A 21,185-nucleotide genomic window follows, 5' to 3' on the forward strand; every position below is an offset into this window, starting at 1 on the left:
ATAGTATATAAAAAACACCATTCTCTACATCAGTTGGTCTGGTTTCAGCTAATGGGCCTAGCTAGCTTTCTTAGAAAGCTTGTGTGTTGGCGGAAATGAACCTCTTATTAGTCAAAATTAACATAATAATAGTGTCTTCAACTTAAAATTATTCAGAAGTCAAATATGCAAAGATTTTGAAATTTTACATGTATGTTGCAAGATAATGTGAAATAACATTAGACTTGGACACTATCCAGGCTTGGGCTTACAAATGACAAGTAACATTCTTGCCACACAAGTGCCAGGCAATGACCATCTCCAAAAAGAGAGAATCTAACCATCGCCCCTTGACGTTCAGTGGCATTACCATCACTAAATCCCTCATTGTCAACATCCTGGGGGTTACCCTTGACCAGAGACTAAACTGGACTCGTAGCTACAGTATTTATATGGCGAGAGCAGGTCAGAGGCTAGGAATCCTGCGATGAGTAACTCACTTCCTGACTCCCCAAAGCCTGTCCACCATCTACAAGGCACAAGTCAGGAGTGTGATGGAATACTCCCCGCTTGCCTGGATGAGTGCAGCTCCCACAACACTCAAGAAGCTTGACACCATCATGGACAATGCAGCCCACTTGATTGGCACCACATCCACAAACATTCACTCCCTCCAGCAGAGTCGCACAGTAGCAGCAGTGTGTACCATCTACACAATGCACTGCAGGAATTCACTAAGGCTCCTTCGACAGCACCTACCAAACCCACTACCATCTAGAAGGACAAGGGCAGCAGATAGATGGGAACACCACCACCTGGAAGTTCCCCTCCAAGTCACTCACCATCCTGACTTGGAAATATATCGCCGTTCCTTCACTGTCGCTGGGTCAAAATCCTGGAACTCCCTTCCTAACAGCACTGTGGGTATACCTACACCACATGGACTGCAGCAGTTCAAAAATGCAGCTCACCATCACCACCTCGAGGGCATCTAGGGATGGGCGATAAATGCTGGCCCAGCCAGTGAAGCCCACACCCCGTGAATAAATTTTAATAAGTGTTAAAGCATTCTCCACTTCCCTTTCTCCTTTGAGGCCCCTCCTAACATCTCTTATCATTGAGTCTTCCTTTTGACTCAATGAAGCACCTTGGGATGTTTTTCTACAATACAGGTGCCACACAGATGCAAGTTCTTGTTCTTGGTAATCTGTTGAAAATCCAAATTAAATGCTATTTTTTTCCTTTTTTTAGATTAAAAGTCCTTTAAATGTTAAGTATGAAAGTGATTAAAGTTAGCCTAAATGTGTTTTTTGTATAAAATTTCAACTTAACTGTGGGAGAGCGTGCGTCCCTGGAAATGCATCACCAATTTTGTGTTTCGATGTTTGGATTTCTTGTCCAGGCCTTCAAGTATTTATTTTTCTCCTAACACAAGTGGAAAAAATAATGTATACACATCTTATTATGCTACAAAAACTTGAATTCATGTGTCAAGGCTGTTCTTGTATTTTCAGGTTCCTGGCAGTTGTGTCAATGTTGTGAAGATGTTGATCGGCTTTATAGAAAGATCATATGAATGCAGACACTAGGTCCCAACTCACTGGGAAATCCTAAAATGAGGAAAAGTAAACATGTTTGCTCTTAGTTGTTACAGGAGAGGGTTCAAAGGAAATCAGATATAGCAATCAGCTCAGCTATACAGAAATAACCTAAAGGGATTTGCCTTTGCACTGTAATTTGACTCATGCCTGCAAGTGGTATCAGCTGAGTTCTAAAAAGCACTGATGGCTTCGGTCACCTTCATGCCATTGGTCAGAAGTCATTTGTGGAATGACACTGCAAGTTATTTTAACTGTGCAGATATAATAGAATAACTGGCCATTGAATTTAAATCTATGGTAACCAGTCTATGAAACATTCTTGCTGTCTATGAATGCATTTGAACTGTTTCCCCTGGCATGATGCTCAGTTCAGAATCCTTAGTGTCTTACCAGCATGAAGTCTGCTGTGTTTAAGGCAGCTCCTGCCACAGCAGGTTTTTATGTGCGGTTCTAGGCTTCAGTGTTGTGGAAAATGTGGTCTTAATTACACCATAGACAATGAGCACATAGTGCATCCAGACTGCTAAATTAAACACATGTGGTGATTGCTACATAGTTGTTGGTTTGTTGCAATAACATGAAATGCAGCTATCAAATTCTCCAAGCAAATAGTGACAGCCCATAGAATGGGAATGCAAATAATAGTGTAAGTGGGAGGCAATGTCTGAGCATTGAATGAATGGTTGCTGCCATTCACCTGATAGCTGCCCACAGACTTTCTGTGGCTTTTCTGCAGAGATTTCCTCTGATCCAGCATCTTTTCCCAGGAGACCTGTGGCGTCTGTGAACAGGGCAAGAAACAGTGAGGCTCTTCAGCCAATCACATTGATAATCCTCACTGAGACACAGAGGAAGGAATTTGCATCATGGAGGCCGGAGTCGGGAATTTGTCCGACGTGACGATTGCGCCTCTGTCCTGGCTGTGCTGGCAGGCAGGATTTTCATCTCTTGGAGGGCTCCTCTGGCAGGTCTGAGACGGAGGCAGGTGGATTCCAAAGTGGACAGGTTGAAAGGCTTGTCTCCACTCACAGAAACATCAGCAGTTCTATAGATCAGTGTAAAACCCCTCTCACTTTCACTCTCAGCCTTTAAAGCCCCTTACCTTCCTCAACATCATCCTCTCAACCCCCTTCACCCCCCTCATACCCCCTTCACTTCCCTACCCTCCCTAACCCACTCACCCCATACCTACTTTCTGAACAGAATTCACAAGTGTTATAATAAAACTTGGAAGTAATTGAAAAGCCCGTGGCCAGAATTTTGAGTTCGGCAGGCGGGCTCAGGTGACAGCCCGGGAGCGGCCAGGAAACGGGCAGTCGACTGCAATCAGCCACTGACCACGATTTCACACTGCCAGGCCGATTAATGTCCGCCCAGCGTGAAACGAGGTTCCTCACTGGTCGGGGAGGGCTGAGTAGGGGCGGGGGCCTGTCAGCCGCTGGGTCCAATGGCGACCCGGCAGCCAGTTTATAAACGGCCTAGGCAGCCCCTGGAAGGCTGCCAGCGAAGAAGACATCTGCAGGGTTGTCAACAGGAAATAATGGCTTCGAGTGCGGCTGCAGACGCCAGGCAGGAGGGCAGGTCGGGTGGGCACTGAGCACCCCCCCCTCCCCATCCCGGTTTTCTGATGAGTGCCTCACGGTCCTCCTGGAGGAGGTGGCTGCCAAGAAGGATACCCTTGTCCCCAGGGATGGAAGGAGGAGGCCACCGCATCTTACAAAAAGAGCTTGGGAGGAGGTGGCGATGCTGGTCAGCAGCCATGATGTTGTGCAGCGCACCTGGGTGCAGTGCCGCAAGAGGCTTAATGACCTGATGTGCTCAGGAAGGGTGAGTACCATGTTAGCATGGATCAGTGTGTTGAATTGTTAAGCTCTGGCCGTCCCCCCAATGGAGCTCAAGGGCGTTAGAGTCTGTGTGCCAATGTCGCCGGAGCTGACCACAGGGGTGAGCCCTGGCTGCTTGGACTGAGTGCCACGAATCAGATGTGCCCTGCAAGGGGTTCCTCAGATGAGGTTGGCCAGGCTGCAATGGCGCTGCAGGTAGAGAGTGGACTAATCAATGCTCTTCTGTCCTTTCAGGAGAAGATGGCCCATAACAACCTTGAAAGGTCACGGACTGTCGGAGGCCCACCAAACCCCATAATCCTCACGAGGTACGAACAGGATGCATTGGAGATGGAGAGCCGGCGTGCACCTTGGCCAATTGGGCACCAGGAGGCTGGGGTGTTTGACGAACGTAAGAGTGCAGTACACAGAGGTGAGAGTTTCGGATGGTGTAAACATTCTTGTGTACTCTCATCAATGATGGGAGCCTCAAAATTGGATTCTCCATTGATCATTGAAAGATGATGGCACCATGATGCAGATCTTCATGGTCTCACCAGGGTGCCTGGCATGCACAGTGACAATGTGATGGCTTAAACTAATGACATGTCATTGTTCTCCCTTAGATTTGCCACCACGCACCCAAATGCAGGACCTCGAAGAGCCACCCCTAACGCCAGAGGACCACCAGGTTCCAGATGCACCTGTATCACACCTGCTCTCTGAACCAGGCACCAGTGCAGATACAGTACCTCGGTGAGCATTAGATCTTCAACTAGAATGTCCATGCAGAGTGGTGAGAGCACTTCACACTCACTTGTGGAGCAGGTGGGGGCAGAGTGTGCCCAGAACGCTGGCAGTCAGAGGGCTGCTGGAGACCAGGACGATGGTGAGTCAAAGGCAGATGATGAGCCTCTGGAGTCATCCATTAAGCGGCAGATGCTGATGTCGAGCAAGATGAGTTGGAGGATCTGGTGGAGATCCATGAGGGTTTGCCTGTCATGGTCTCCATTATGGAGGGGTCCATGCGGAGCATCAGCACTGTGTTGACCCTCATGGCCGAGTGCACTGCCTCCTCCATGGAGAGAGTGGCGACTCTCATGGAGAGGCAGCTGCAGGAACAGAATCAAGGGTTCCTGGGGTTGCGCTCGGACCTGCAAGCCCTCATACAGGCACTGACTTCAGGTGGTCAATGTGAGTGTGGGAGATGGATGAGACACCCAGTATCATGGCTAGGTGCCCAAGCATCAATAGCAAGCAGGGAAGTCCAGAGTGACCTCAAGTTGACGTATGAGCTACCTGTCTTCTCAGCGGGCTCCTCTCAGAGCACTCTTGACGACGACAGCAGCTCCTCCGCCCCTCTGCCAGTGATCGTGGCATCTGATGAGGCTGTGGCGACTGGCACTGGCTGCTCTTTCCTAGGTGTGGCCAGCACAGGCTCCACTGTCCAGAGGACAACCGCTAAGGCCTTTAAGGCCAACAGGATGGTAGAGTCAGGAGGCTGCCTCCTATGCCGCTACCAGCGAAGGGGGAGCACTAAGACATAGCACTCACAAATGTAAGTTTATGGCACCATGAGCACAGGAGGGACTGGTCATAGGTGATCTTCTGTTGTGCAGTATTTTGTTTATGTGTACTGGTCTGGGGTTGAAGACCAGAGAAGGTTCTGATAATTTACTTGGACAGTCAAAATGAGATAAATTTTCCTTGGTCGTAATGGCCTGAGTATGCTTCACCTTTTTTCATTTAATATGGTGCAGGGTACACCAGTATGTAATGCTGGACTGAGTGGACTTTGGGGTCAAAGGAAAGCGTCATTTCAGGCACCCAGCCCTGACGTGAGGTGGTAGCGTTTATTTGGCAGCCTAGCTGAAGGACCGTTGGTTCAAAGCGTCCCTTGCCTTCCTGGAGGTTCCCAAGGTCTGCCTCCATGTCCTCAGCGTTCTCACCGTGCTCCTCTTCAGACTCACTACTGGATCCATCATCTGTGGCCTGTGCAGCTGCGTCAAGATTCTCTTCCTCCAGTGGGTCCCCCCTTGTCAGTGCCAGATTGTGGAGAGCACTGCATGCAACCACTATCAGTGACACCCGCTCTGGTGGGTATTGTAGTGCTCCCCCTGAATGGTCCAGACATTGGAAGCGAATCTTCAGAAGACCTATGGTCCTCTCTACCATCGCCCTTGTGGAGGCATGACTCCTGTTATGCCGCTGCTCTGCCTCTGTTCTTGGGTGGCAAAGAGCCTATCATGAGCCACCTTTTCAAGAGATAGCCCTTGTCACACAGCAGCCGTCCATCGAGTTGGGCTGGAGCACTGAAGAGCCTCGGCACCTGTGAGTGTCTCAGGATGTAAGCATCATGGGAGCTGCCTGGGTCCTTTGCACAGACTTGCAGAATATGCATCCTATGGTCACACACTATCTTCACGTTCGTGGAATGGAATCCCTTCCTGTTAATGAAGGCCCCCGGCTGACTCACTGGCACCTTGATGGCCACATGTGCAGTCAATGGCATCCTGGATGTGGGGGAACCCAGCAATCGCTCCAAAGCCTCTGCCTTGCTCAGCCTGGCTGACCTTGTCTGTTCGGAAATGAATGAAAGTCAAATACCCGCCTGAAAGAGCTTCTGTCACCAGCTTGACACAACAGTGGACAGCTGATTGGGAGACTCCACACAGATCCCCCACTGAGCCCTGGAAAGAGCTGGAGGCACAGACTTTGAGGGCCACTGTGACCTTCAGAGCCACTGGTACAGAGTGTCCACCCACACAGTCGGAGCTGATCTCAGGTCTAATCATCTGACAAATGGAGGTCACAGTCTCCCTTGAGAGGCGGAGCCTTCTTCAACATTGCACCTTGACATATTGAGGTAGCTGCATTGACGCCTGTAAACCCTGGCAGCAGGTTAGTGGCATCTTCTGCGGCCCCTAATGCCTTGGACTATCTGCTGGCCCTGTGCACCTTGTGCCTGCACCTCTCCTCCCACAGGTCGCTCCCCTGCAAGCTGCATTGGAACACCTGGCTTCCTCTCCCTTCTGCCCCTCTCTTCCTCCTCAGCGGAGGTGCCTCCAGCGGAAACCACAGTCCCCATTACGAGGGTGATGGAAGGCTGACTGATACCTGGAAGAGTCCACATGTCCTGAATCCTCCAGGGTCCTTGGAGCCACCAAGGAGACCTGAAATGATGCCTGGAAATGCTAAGGATAAAGCCCCAAACAAAGATGAAGCTGCCAATAAGCCACCAGTATACTCTAAATATATATCTACCAAACTCCTTGCTCCTCACACTGGCAATGCTGCTGTCCCTTTTATTCCTGCCCGTGGATGAGGTTTTGCAAATTGTCAGCTGGCCGTCTGCCCGTTTTTCCCATGCAATGAGTGCGAAATCACACGGGCAACATAAAATCGGCATCAATTGTCTTTTTAATGGCCTTAACTGGCCTCTTAATTAATGGCGGGTGTGGCTCTGACTCCCATTCGTGCCTTCCGACTGAAATATCACATGAGTAAGCGATGACGTTGGGACGCTCACCCAATATCATCACGCGCTATTTTACGCCCACCTACTCAGTGAAAAATTCTGCCCCATAGATCTGCGAAAATAAACATGAAAAACAATAAAAAACCATGATCTGATTCAAAAGTGTGTAAATTTGGAAATATAAATGTACATCACTTGAATAGGCACATGAGAAGCCATTATACAGTTTAGAAGCTTATAAATCTGTTAAAGCCATCAAGGTCACATTCCCCTTGACAACTGAATAAACAAACTTTGCAGTACAGAATCCATTTATACTTTGAAAACAGCCACAAGCTCATACATCTGTTAAAGCTTTCAAACAGCCAAACAGTTGGCTGAGCAGGTAGTGTTAAAAATAAAATGAAAGCAATGGTGAGAGTGGGATATCACACTTGGCTGGTCTTTCAGTATTGTACAATGAAGAATAGCAGTTTATTCAGATAATCTATTCTAATGCATCTGAATACTTTTCCACTTTTACAGTGCTATTCTTTCACTTGCCAGCTTGCCAGTGACAACCTGGCAACCACATTGTTTAATGGCCACTTACCTTTTCCAATCACAGCACTGTCTTTATTACCTTTAGTAAACCCAGATATAAATCAGACCACAGAATTTCATGATGAATTCTAAAAGAAATTTTGATATCCAAGCTTTCCTCACTCTATCATGGGTCTCAGCTCTCCATTTGTCCTGGCAGCTTTGAAGATGAAGACCTCATTTTTAATGCCATGCTCAGGTGGCAGCTACAGCAATAGCTGCTGATTTGGAACAAAATGGGGCCCACTTCCTGGGTGTCCCATCTCCATTCTGCCCCCCCCCGCCACCAATTTGGTTGCAGACCCTTCTCTAGGATCATTAAGAACCCAATGCTGCCAAAATCCTGCCTCCTGGCAGGTGAGCGACAAAGGCAGGAATGTGACACAGGATTGGCCCGTCTCCTGATTTCCATCTCTGATGGGAAAATACAGTCTTGTAGAGTCATAATAAAATGTAAAATCTGTAGACTTTTAGTAATGTTTTAGTTTCTACACATCAGAATCATCTTACGGCAATAGTATATAACAAAATGTATAAGGAGATAAAAGCAAGCCTCAAGAATGAAAATGAACAACCACTGATATAAAAACAGAATTAGCTGGAAAAACTCAGCAGGTCTGGCAGCATCGGCGGAGAAGAAAAGAGTTGACGTTTCGAGTCGTTTAACGTTCTGATGTTTTGACAGTTCTGTTGAAGGATCATGAGGACTCGAAACGTCAACTCTTTTCTTCTCCGCCGATGCTGCCAGACCTGCTGAGTTTTTCCAGGTAATTCTGTTTTTGTTTTGGATTTCCAGCATCCGCAGTAGTTTTTTGTTTTTAACCACTGATATATTTTCCTTCCATTTATTTTAATATTTTAACATTTGTGGGCATTTTCTGATCAAACTTTTAAGATAGGGTGAGTGGCATTCTGCAGTGGAAAATAAATGGTACAAGTTCATAGGTTTGCTGAGGATGCAGCAAAGTAACGCCACAACCTGTGATCCATACACTTCCATTTCGGTACAGATCAATTACAATACTAAGCACTACAGACCTGCATAATTATTTCTGCAGGAAAAATCATTGGAACGAACATGGGGCACAGAAAGGGTTAAAGCAGCCCAATGTTTTTGGCAGTTATGGCAGTAAATAATGGAAATCAGGATATATAGCAAAGAGAATATTTGACGATGAAGCCAGCATTTCCATCAATAATGTATGTTCTTATCTGCTTGTAAATGATTCATAAAGGAGGAAAATTACTTTTTTTGGACTTGTTTTGCACAGGTCTTCCAGGCAGTGTATTAAGACTGGTCTGTCACATATAACAAGGTACTTTATCTCCTTCAGGAATGTGGCACCAGGTTATTAATCAAATTTGATATTCACGACTAGTCTCTTCTCTCACTGTGATTTGTCACTGAAAAGCTCATTAAAATGACACATGCATTCTAATTTCATTAACATCCAATCAATAATGTATTTGTTTCCTTTTTGGTGTCTTATCACAGTTTAATGCGTCTTGTTAGCCAAGTGGTTATTTATATTTATGATTTAAATAAATAACCAGCAAAGAGCTTCACTTGGGATTATGTATAAGAACACAAGGAGCCCTTCAGCCTTTGAGCCTGGTCCATCATTTTGTGAGAAAACAATTGTGGATTGGTTGGACAATTTTCATTTCCACTGACTATTCAAAATATTAGTTAAGCCACAGTTAGAGCCTTATGCAATTTTGAGCATGCTATTATTGAAAGAATATTAAAGCCATAAAATTTACACTACGGCGTGCATTTTTCAATTTATTCTTTCACTGGGTGTGGGCCAGAATTTATTGATGATCCCTAACTGCCCTCGAGAAATTGGTGGTCAGCCACCTTCTTGAACTGCTGCAGCCCATATGGTGCATGTACATTCAGAGTGCTGTTAGGAAGAGAGCTCCAAGATTTTGATCCAGCAACAGTGAAGGAATGGTGATATAATTCCAAGTCAGAATGGCGTGTGACCTGGAGGGGAACTTCCAGGTGATGGTGTTCCCATGTATCTGCTGCCCTTGTCCTTCAAGGTGGTAGAGATCACGGGTTTGGAAGGTACTGTTGAAGGAACCTTAATGTGTTGCTATGCTGCATCTGTAGATGGTACACACAGCTGCCACTGTGTGTCAGTGGTGGAGGGAATGAATGTTTAAGGTGGTGCAAGTGGGTTGCTTTCTCCTGGATGGTGTCGAGCTTCTTGTGTGTTGTTGGGGTTGCATTCATTCAGGCAAGTGGAGAATATTCCATCACACTTCTGTCTTGAGCTTTGTAGATGGTGGACAGGCTTTGGGGAGTCAGGAGTAGAGTTACTCGCTACTGAAGTCCTAGCCCCTGACCAGCTCTAGTAGCCACAGTATTTATATGGCTGGTTCAGTTCAGTTTCTGATCAATAGTAACGCCCAGAATGTTTATAGTGGGGGATTCAGTGATGGTAATGCCATTGAATGTCAAGGGGGCATGGTTAGATTCTCTCTTGATGGATATGGTCATTATCTGGTACTTGTGCAGCACAAATGTTACTTGCCACTTATCAGCCCAAGCCAGGACTATGCCAAAGATTAAAAAATATAGTTTTGAAGAGAATTTAGGAACATAGGCATAGGAGTAGATTATTTGCCCCTCAATCCCATTCCATCATTCAATAAAAGCATGGCTGATCTTCCATATAACTCCAAATAACTCCCTTTGCCCCATTTCCCTTGGTTAACAAAAATCTATTAATCTCAGCCTTAAAATTAGCAATTGATCAGCCGTCATTTGCAAAAGAGAGTTTCAAATTTCCCCACCCTTTATGTGCAGATGTGTTTCTTAATTTCACTCCTGAAAGGCCTGGCTGTTATTTTTAGGCTCTATCTCCTAGCCTTAGACTCCCAACCAGTGGCAATAGTTTCTCTTTATCAATTCCCATTTAGTATATCCCCTTTAACCTTCTGAATTCCAGAGAATACAATGCAAATTTGAGTCACAGAATCACAGTGCAGAAGAGGCCCTTCAGCCCATCAAGTCTGCACCGACACGTGAAAAACACCTGAACTACCTACCTAGTCTCATTTACCAGCACTTGGCCCATAGCCTTGAATGTTATGACATGCCAAGTGCTCATCCAGGTACTTTTTAAAGGATGTGAGGCAACCCGCCTCCGCTACCCTCCCAGGCAGTGCATTCCAGACTGTCACCACCCTCTGGGTAAAAAGGTTTTTCCTCACATCCCCCCTAAACCTCCTGCCCCTCACCTTGAACTTATGCCCCCTTGTGACTGACCCTTCAACTAAGGGGAACAGCTGCTCCCTATCCACCCTGTCCATGCCCCTCTTAATCTTGTACACCTCGATCAGTTCGCCCCTCAGTCTTCTCTGCTCCAATGAAAATGACTCAAGTCTATCCAACCTCTCTTCATAACTTAAATGTTTCATCCCAGGCAATATCCTGGTGAATCTCCTCTGCACCCCCTCCAGTGCAATCACATCCTTCCTATAATGTGGCGACCAGAACTGCACACAGTACTCCAGCTGTGGCCTCACCAAGGTTCTATACAACTCCAACATGACCTCCCTACTTTTGTAATCTGTGCCTCGGTTGATAAAGGCAAGTGTCCCATATGCCTTTTTCACCACCCTACTAACATGCCCCTCCGCCTTCAGAGATCTATGGACACACACGCCAAGGTCCCTTTGTTCCTCAGAACTTCCTAGTGTCATGCCGTTCATTGAATACTTCCTTGTCAAATTACTCCTTCCAAAGTGTACCACCTCACACTTTTCAGGGTTAAACTCCATCTGCCACTTATCTGCCCATTTGACCATCCCATATATATCTTCCTGTAGCCCAAGACACTCAACCTCACTGTTAACCACCCGGCCAATCTTTGTGTCATCTGCAAACTTACTAATCCTACCCCCCACATAGTCATCTATGTCGTTTATGTAAATGACAAATAATAGGGGACCAAGCACAGATCCCTGTGGTACGCCACTGAACATTGGCTTCCAGTCTCTAAAGCATCCTTCTGTCATCACCCTCTGCCTCCTACAATTAAGCCAATTTTGAATCCACCTTATCAAATTACCCTGTCATAAAAACAGAAAGTACTGATAATACTCAGCAGGTCAGGCAGCACCTGTGAAGAGAGAAACGGAGTTAATGTTTCAAGTCGCTGACCTTTCATCAGAACTGGGAGTTGTATTGGGATTTGTAATTTGTGTAATCTCTCTTTGAGCCTTGGAGTCCAAGGCCAGAATCTTTGGGTTGGCGTGCAGGGGCCGACGCGTAAAGTGATGCACGGTGACATTGGGCGTGCGTCCTGACGTCACTGTGCGTCATTCTGGTTTTCAGTTTGGCGGGTGCACACCGGAGTCAGCTATGCGCCCGCTGAACTATCAAAGGCCTATTAAGGCCATTTAAATTTAAAATACTTGATGGAGCTGCCCATCCAACCTTAAGGTTGGCGGGCAGGCGAATAGTCCAGGCGGCCTTCGCATTTATCATCACCGGATGAGGTTTCATGAAGTGTTTATAAATAGAATAAAAGTTTTCATTAAAGCTCATTGACATGTCCCAGTTCATGTGACACTATCACATGAGGGGATATGTCTTAATTTTTTATTTATTTATTTATTTAAACTATTGATAATGAAACTAATCTCCCTGAGGCAGCTCAGGGGGATTTCTGCGCTCTTTCGCACGCATGCGCGAAAGAGTGTAGGCCCCGACTCAGCCTACTCCCCCCACCCGCGCTTCTGGGTGCGCATCACACTGGGCCCGCCCATGTAAAATGGCGGCACACAGCCGATTGTGGATGGCAATCAGCTGCGCACCCGCCTGCACCCGCTCCCTCTCAGTTCCTCCGACAGGGAGAAAATTCTCCCCCAAGTATCATTCTTCTAAATCTACATTACACTTTCTCCAAGGCCAGATACTGGGATTCCTATTGTTGGAGCAGAGAAGGCTAAAAGGAGATTCCTATGATTTTAAAAATTTTTATGAAGTAACATATTTACCTTCTGAATAGAGCAAGATTACTTCCTTTAGTTGTGGAGCTAATGATGATGAGTCATCAATTTAAAACTGTCACTAAGAGAGTGGGAAGAGGCGGTTTTGAAGCACTGATTACCTTGCCATGAGGAATGGTTGAGGAAGTGATCATTGCATTTTTGCAGTAAATTCACAGAATCACAGAATCTCACAGTGCAGAAGAGGCCCTTTGGCCCATCGAGATGTACTTTTAAACTAGAGGAAGATATCGAGGTGTGGAGAGAATGTGGGGCAGTGGGATTATCTCTAGCAAAGTTCTGGCACAGGCATAATAGACCAAATGGCCTCCTGTTCTGTAAGTTTCTTTTTAACCTTTATTCTGTTTATACTTGCAGTTACAACGAGCAATTCCACATTGCTTAACACAACAGTAGCACTCTTAACTGAATTTGTGGGTTCAAGCCCTAATCTAAGGAATTGAATACATCTGGTGCATGGGTTTTTTATCTGCTGATTTCAGTTGGATTCCTTCCCACCTGCATTGGAATGAGGTAATAGATATTTTTAAAGCCAAACCTTATTAAGACTGAAATGGGCAGCAAGTGGCTACTGCCCTATGGAAATTTGGAAGCCTCGCACCAGCACTCAAGTACTTGCGAGAATCAGATTCCTTAAGGGGTCTTTATGGTAGGGATCAGAATAGGCCAGGGAACCCCTAAACTTTCCTGTGGAGTCTAGAGGAATGTTCTTACTCTTCTCAGCCACTGAAAGAAAAATTTAAAAAAGATTTGAATGGCCTTACCTGCTTCCAGTCCTTTTTTCACTTGCATTATTTGGCGGGTTAACTCAAGTCACAGTTAAAATTGCCATTGTGGCCTGATGTTGTAATTGGACCACAATCTGGATATTTAAAGAAGGTACCACAAGCTTTAGATAGGTGCCTTTCTCACCTGCATAGATGAAAATGGAATATGGCAGGATCCAGGTCATGGATAAGTCAACATTAGCTGCCTATATATTCACTTTGCTACTGTCAGGCCTGTAGGGTTAAACTGCGCCCCATAGTGTTCCTAAATACAAAGGAATTGCTGAATTGTTTGGGGTGTTGTTTTTCTGGATGCAACATTAAATCAAGCCCCCTTTTGCTTGTCACTACAGAAGCTTACTAACAATCCATAGTGCACTTGTCTAAGATATTCTCCTGGCCTACAATATTGAATATCCTCAATGCACAAGATTGTAGTGGAATTAAGAATTTCTCTGAACAGGAAGGATTTTTTTTTAAGTTATGTGTCAACAACATAAAAGTGGGAAGTACTTCACAGTGTAGATACTTCCTTATGTCTGTTCTTGCCTTAATATTCACAGTCCTCTGCATTGCTTCTCTTTCAGCCGAAATCTAAAGTAAAATATCCATTCCTTTTATAAAAATAGTATTTGTCAGTGCTGTGATTTTCACCATATGAAGTATCAAGAGTTATTCTTTGAAGTAGTAAATATGAACTCCATGATTATTCTTGTGGTCGTGTGCTGTAAGTTATATTCTTCTTACACATGATTCTGGTGATGTGGAACCAGAGTTATGGACAATAACCTCTGTTTTGAAAGGAAAGAGAATTATTTATAATAGTCACGGTCTAACTTCATAATCATAAAACTATCACATTTCCTTACATAAGCCCCCTACTTTATCCAGAATTGGCAAATATTTAGAAATGTATGCGCTGCCAAGGAAATCAGCACACATCAGTAATGTTCAAGGCATCACACACTAACTGCAAATTAATAAAATTAAAGACTTGCCAGTTAAGAGTACAAAGTCTATCCTCTGCAAGTACTTGGATAGATATTGTTACTGGAAGCCAATGGAAATCATAAACAGGAACTAAGACCCAGATTTGATGAAAATGGCAGACGAGCCTGGAAATCCTAAGTCCCATCCTTGATCACTTCCTATTTTCCTGGGGATGTGACTGGATTTGGGCTGGGGTTCGTGCATGCATGGTTTATGGAGGCAGCTGGGAATTTAAATCATCACCTGCCTCCACTGAAGTGGGATTTTGAAAGACCAGCAGTGTGAAACCTGGCATGTACTGATTAGACCGGGTAAGAGCTGGTCTGAACTTGGTGGATTCATTTGGATAGCCAGGGTACCACTTCGGAGAGGTATGGTACCCTTTGAAGAAAGTCCCGTGCCACTTTTGCAAGAGGCATGGCACCCGTTGAGAGAGGTAAGGTGCCCTTTGGAATTATTAAAAGTAAACATGATTGTGTGTAAAAAGTGCATAAACTCATTGGAACTGTCAAAGCTGTCAATAGATGCTGGCTTTAAATTAAAAAATAAAGCAGTCTTGAGTTTTAGAAAAATGCAGTGGTTGATATTTCATTCTGTCTGTTGACATAAGCCTGAGGGATATCAGTATAAGATTTGTGCTGCAATGTCTGATTTTACATACTAACATTATCACAGTGGGGTGCCTGTTAAGTGAGCAGTTTGATTGACAGCTCCAAGTGGTTATAGAATGGAAATGTTTGTTTTCATAAGAGATTAGTTAAAGTGATTTCTATGTATTGAATTTTTTTATCAATGAGTTTGTTTGTTTAAAATAGTGATGTCATCAATAGACACATAACTTTATTTTATGTCAGCATGGCTCCTGAGGTTTGTCCATGGTGGAGTGTGTGGGGTGGTGAGGGGTGAGAGCTGGGGAGCTGTTTTTTGTTTAATAACTTTTTTTATTGAATTCAACAAAGTGCTGGAGCACAGAGACAGGCCTTCTGCCCAACCAGATCCGCATCCAGCAGCCTCTGCACGCATTAAGGGGCAGCAGGCCCGACTTCTAATCCAACCCCCACATGGGAATTCTCCCATCTCTGCACACTTAACCTGGGAGCAAAAATCTGGGCCTAAGTGTTTCTTTGCTGTACCAAACCTTCACACATTAAGGGAGTTGTGTGCACGTTTGGTTAGTCGTTATTCACATGTACGTTGCTAATATTATGATTTTATTTCCAGAACGTACCAAATTTAATATGTATGTTTATACATAATATTCCTGCACACTTGAGCATGTTTCTACATGTATGATATCCAAAATCCAACACCCTCTGGATGGAGACCATGTCAGATTTAGGATTTTCCAGATTTTGGCCATTCAACCTGTACAATGCCTGAAACTAATAAAAATCCTGAATATAATAAAGACCCTGAAGCTAATTAACACCCTGAAACTAAGGCAGACCCTGAAATTGGTACAGACCCTGAAATTGGCACAGACCCTGAACTTAAAACAGGCCCTGGAACTAGACCAGCACACCATTTCAAAAGTGTCCAGTTTTTGAACAATTCTGGTTTTTGTAAGCTGGGCTTTGGGTATTTATTGTACGTCCACAAGCTCATAGTTGTGTCTGTTATTTCAGCTTTACCTGGAAACAATTTAGAGGGGAGCAAGATTGCATGGATTAAGGGATCAAATTATTGATTTAAAAAGCTAAAAATCTTACAAGCAAGAGGATACATTAAATTAAAATTTTTGACTAGTGTTCATTTTGCATTGGGGTACTCTTTATACAGGTCTGTTTCCACTAACTTATTGTTTTTTCAGTCTTTGCTCATGGTCAATTTTGTCACTGAATAACGTTCATATTCATAACTCTTTTCCTATTCCTTTCTGTCTATATTTACATTTAAATTATAGTTCTAAACTATTACACTTAACAGTCCAGTTCTGATGAAAAATCACCCAACCTGAGGGATTAACTCTGTTTCTCTCTCCACAGATGCTGCCTGACCTGTGGAGCATTTCCAGCATTTCCTGTTTTCTATCAGATTTCCAGCATCTGCAGTATTTTGCTTTTGTTTGAGTTAGCACTTGTATTCTGACTTAATTATGTCAAACGTAGTGAAGGGTATCTGTTCTAGCTTTGTTTGCCTGATTCAAGTATTACTGTATCTTAAAAGTTTCAAATCACATCTCATTGTTTTAAAGTTGTGTGTTTTGAAAGACAAGGGGCAGGATTTCCCAGTCAGCGAGTGGGGGCGGGGCCCGCTCGCCAACGTGTAAAATGACGTGGGATGACGTCGGGCGGAACTCCTGACGTCACCCTGCCTCATTTCAATTTTCAGGTCTGCGGGGGCGCAGCCGAATCAGCTGTGCGCCCGCCGACCTGTCAACGGCCTATTGAGGCCATTGACAAAGTAATTGAGCTAGTTAAAGGACCTGCCTGTCCAACCTTAAGGTTAGCAGGCAGGCCGGGAGCCCTGGTGGGCTTCAGAGAAAGCATGAAACCTCATCCATGGGCGGGATGAGGTTTCATGTAGGTTTTTAAAAATTTAATAAAAGTTTAACTAAAAGTGATGAACATGCCCCAACTCATGTGACAGTGTCACGTGTGGGGACATGTCAGGGAAATTTTATTTTTCTGTACCTAACATTTTTGAATTTGGTGCTGATCTCCCTGAGGCAGCACTTAGCCTCAGGAAGATGAGTGCGCTCTTTCGAGCACATGCGTGTGAAAGAGTGCACTCTCAGCTTAGAAACTCCACCCCCCGCCCGCACAGGGAGCGCATAGCACTTTGTGGCGGACGTCACACTGGGTGGGCCTTAATTGGCCCGCCCACGTGAAATGGCGGTGCACCCCCAGTTGGGGGCGCCAATCGGAGGCGCACCTCCAAGCACCCGCTCCTGAACTTCCCCCCATCCCCTGGCGGGGGGGAAATTCTGCCCAAGTAATGGCTTCCCCAAGTCTTCTGCTGTAGGAGTAAACACTGCAAACAAATAGAAATATTGTTTCAATTCAGAAGTACCTATTATGATGTTAAACTGCCATTCTTACTGCCACAGTCACCTCCCTTTTACACCCAAGTTGATTTTAGGTAAACTGTATGTACAAAATACACAGCCTGAAAGTCAAACATGTGGCCATAAATGGACAGTATATGCATTTACATGAAAAATAGCTAAAATAATGGACTGCATGTGGCTATGGGTTGAGAATGATGTTGCCTGACACTTGTCCATAGACTTTCCAAAGGGTTTGCACAGCAACTTGCTGCCAGTTGGACAACCAAATGGCGCAGTGCTGCCTGCAAAGTATTTGAGACATGTATGAACAAGGCAATTGACTATGTTTTTTTAATTCATTCACAAGATGTGGGCATTGCTGGCTAGTCCAGTGTTTATTGCCTATCCCTAATTGCCCTGTTCAGAAGGGGTATCTCCTTAACCAATCAGATTGAAGAATCATTAATGAGCAGGCAGAGTCTGAACCAAAGTGTAGTCAGAATGGTGAATTCAATGTCAAAACAAGTACAAAAAGCAAAATTAATAAACGGAAAGAAAGATTGGATGAAAAAGAGAAAAAAAACAAGAAAAAGTAAAAAAAATGTTTTTCAAATCACCAATAATTTAAAATCAGAAGGAATGAGACTCTACTTGTTAAAGTAAATTTTCGTACCCGAGAGATTCTTTGCCAGTAATTAAAAGGGTGCTTAGACTGGAATGCTGAGTTTAGTCCGTATCGGTGATGTAAGTACAGGCTGTTCAAGACTCTTGAAAAGGGATGCAGACGGTGAGATGCCATTTTTGCGCAGTTTATAAAGGAGTGGCACATTTGGACAGCATCTCCTAGATTTTTGTGTTTTGCTGAGCATGTACACTCGCCAGAACTTGCTGCCTGATTTGCCGATAAATGACAGTGAGCGTTGTTAGCCGCACTGTTACTTTGATTGAAAAGTCCAGTCTATTATAAGTACTTTTGTTCATATTATTACAAATCCAATTAGCTTTCTATACAGTCAATGTACAAATTATTTTAGAATATGAAAAGATTATTATTAAACATTTCAATGTTAGATATTTTTTATTACCATTAGCATATATTATTTTGTGTTTCAGAAATATTCTATATCACCTCGATGAGACATCGAACCAATTCTCTGTCATGAAAGAAGCTGTTAACCACTGCAGACTTCAGCAAACAAACCAAACCCTATCCACAGTTTCATCTATGGTGATGAACAGCATTAGATCTGCTCAGGTTTATTTAAAGGCAGGCTTGGATGTGTTTGAAAATATTCAAAGTACAAAAAGAACAAACTGACTTTTAGAAATGTGCAATGTTGAGGGAGGAACATTTTCCTCTTCAGAAGGTAGCTACATTACCGAAAAATGATACCTGAATTTACCAAAGGATGATGTATTGTTACTTACAACAGGAATTAAGTATGGGGCCAATTTCAAGTACACAAGCAAAATACCATTAAATGGTTATCTTCACTGATGGTTAGTGGTTATTGTTAACAACTGAGTCAGACACACACTTTAGATTTAAAATCACACCCATTTGTTTACCATCAATTTGCAGTCCATTGGATAATAATCTAATGCCAGGAGATTATGATTATGGGGAGACTTGGTCTAGGATGACTGGATATTTCCGGCCTTCTAAGGCTGTTAACTGTCTGACTGGAAAGATTTGGAAAAAGAAATTCATATTAATAGGAATAATTCATTCAACCCATGTAACAAACCATATAGTGAAGGCAGTGAATGTTGTATAAGCACTTAATTATTTTCATTATAAGGTACCTTTAAAATGGACAATTATTGAAATTGACCATGTCTTGAGAGAGTTTTATTAGGTTATAAATGCATAATGTGCCTTTCAGATTGGGGGTATGTTATCTTGTAAATAAGAGTTATTATTCATTGCAACCTGTGGAATAATGTCATAAGGTGGTACGATTTGTGTAAAACAAATGCCTTGTGTAAAACAGAGTGACCACTCTTCATTTTTAATCTGTCAGATGGAACAGACAAGAAAAAACTTATTTTTTTGGATTGATCTGCAAAATTTTATCATAGTAGTATTCTCTGGAGTAGCTGAACTTTTATATATTTACAATGGAATGCATATTGAGAAACGGAATATTCAGTACCTATTTAATTTTTTAAATCAAAAATGCTCGCTTTTCAAAGATATGCAGCGGGAACCAATGGAATAATGATTTTTTTACTCAATAATGTGACAGATCGCTGTCCATTCTTTAATGTATTTCTGCAACACTTCTTTACTCAATGTGCACAAAAGTTTTAAAGTTGTAATGTCATTTTCCATTTATCAACTTAAGTTAAACTTGAAGCGCACTTGATTCCTAATTGTGAATGAATTGAAAGGTCACATGATATGTTTCTTTAGCACAACTGAGAATCTAAATATGCTATCCCATTGTTTTGATTTTCTTCAAAACAGTAAAGAGGAATTTTCTTCTGACCACCTCATGTGTATACACGTCAGATTCTCTATTTCTTCATAAAAGAAACTTAGGGCAGAATTGTAACATATTTAGGTTGTAGTCATTATCCTCAAACAATTGAGTTCTTAGTTTGGGCAAAACCAGAGCTTTGGGCCTGAAATAATGATCCAGTAACACTTTTTGATCAGCGAAGGAAGTTATACAGACTGAAAGGTTAATTAATCCAATGGTGGAGGGTGTAATATTTTCGCAAGATGACTGAATAGGAAGTTCAAAAAGGGCATTTTGCCGTTGAGACCTTGTTTGTATATTCACTACTGTTACAACTGGCAGAATTTTTCTGAACTAAATGATTATTTTGGGTTCTCCAAGTCTCTCAACGTTTCAGAGAGATGACCAATTTATTATAACAGTATACTGATTACAGCTGCAATCTGCCAGACCACCATCTATTTTTTACGTTACAGAATGTGATGTACATTATATAAAAATACTATTATAAATACAAGATACTATAATACAGAATAAAGAAATAAAATTAACATATCAGAAAGCAAGGATAACTATAAAAACAATATAACAGAGTTTAAATATATTACATTATTGAATAAGATGCTCCATGTAAGTAAAATAATATACTAAAGACATTAATGTGGTTTTATACCGGAGTACAACAGAGTGAGACAATTTCAATAAAGATACTGGAGAATGAGTTGATAATCACATGGATTGAATACAATAACAGCAGAATTGTATAATAACCCTATCTGAAAATTTTGACATTTTTTCATTCAAACATACTCAAAAATGACCAACGATCATTTGACATCAAATGTTCTAATTTGGAATGAGTTCTTTATGCAGTCAACAGCATTTTGTCATCAAATGCGATCAAAGGTAAAAGATGCTAGAAGGCATCCAAGTTATACGCTCCAAGCCATCAAATGCGCTCAAAGGCATCAAACGTGCTCAGCAACCTGCATTGAAAAACACAAGGAAATTAATTACCTAAATAATATCTAAATTTATTAAGTTTTTCGTTTAGTCAAGAAAAGCTTTCCACTATACATGCTTGAGAACACCATCAAATCCCCCTCGGTTCTTAATTAATTTTATTAATTCATTAATTGCCATCATGGGAAGAAAACATATGAGACATGGGATGTTCGGTGTGAATCTCAACAGCACTGGTGCCTCCCTTACCCCCCATCCCACATCCCGATCTCCTCTCAGCGTTCCCTGGTGGTTCCTCCCTCCAACCCCTGCCAACCATCTCCTCCTGGCAGCCCAACCCCCCCCCCCCCCCCCCCCAAAACCCTGGACGACTTTCTCCTCTCCCTCCACCCCCCAGGCAACTGATGACTCTCACATCTTGCCCCTCTTCCCTGAGAGGTTGGAAGCACGAGGAGGAGGGAAAAAGAGGGAGGAAGAGGGGGTGTGGATGGGGGGAGGTAGAGAGGGATGGGAAGGAGTG

The 21,185-nt window shown here is 43.3% G+C and overlaps 1 protein-coding gene across 6 annotated transcripts in view; it reads left to right on the forward strand.

The window, feature by feature from the left end:
• The window catches only part of naaladl2 (N-acetylated alpha-linked acidic dipeptidase like 2), a 955,971-nt gene extending 934,786 nt beyond the window's left edge, over positions 1-21,185 (forward strand). For all 6 annotated transcript variants that reach the window (XM_078563827.1, XM_078563831.1, XM_078563828.1 and 3 more), the window contains one exon: positions 18,351-21,185. In XM_078563827.1, the coding sequence (XP_078419953.1) occupies positions 18,351-18,555 (205 nt within the window). In that variant the 3' untranslated portion in view covers positions 18,556-21,185. The remainder of the gene's footprint in view (positions 1-18,350) is intronic.

Source organism: Cetorhinus maximus, chromosome 19 (assembly GCF_964194155.1).
Source record: "Cetorhinus maximus chromosome 19, sCetMax3.hap1.1, whole genome shotgun sequence".
In the NCBI taxonomy this organism is placed as follows: domain Eukaryota; kingdom Metazoa; phylum Chordata; class Chondrichthyes; order Lamniformes; family Cetorhinidae; genus Cetorhinus; species Cetorhinus maximus.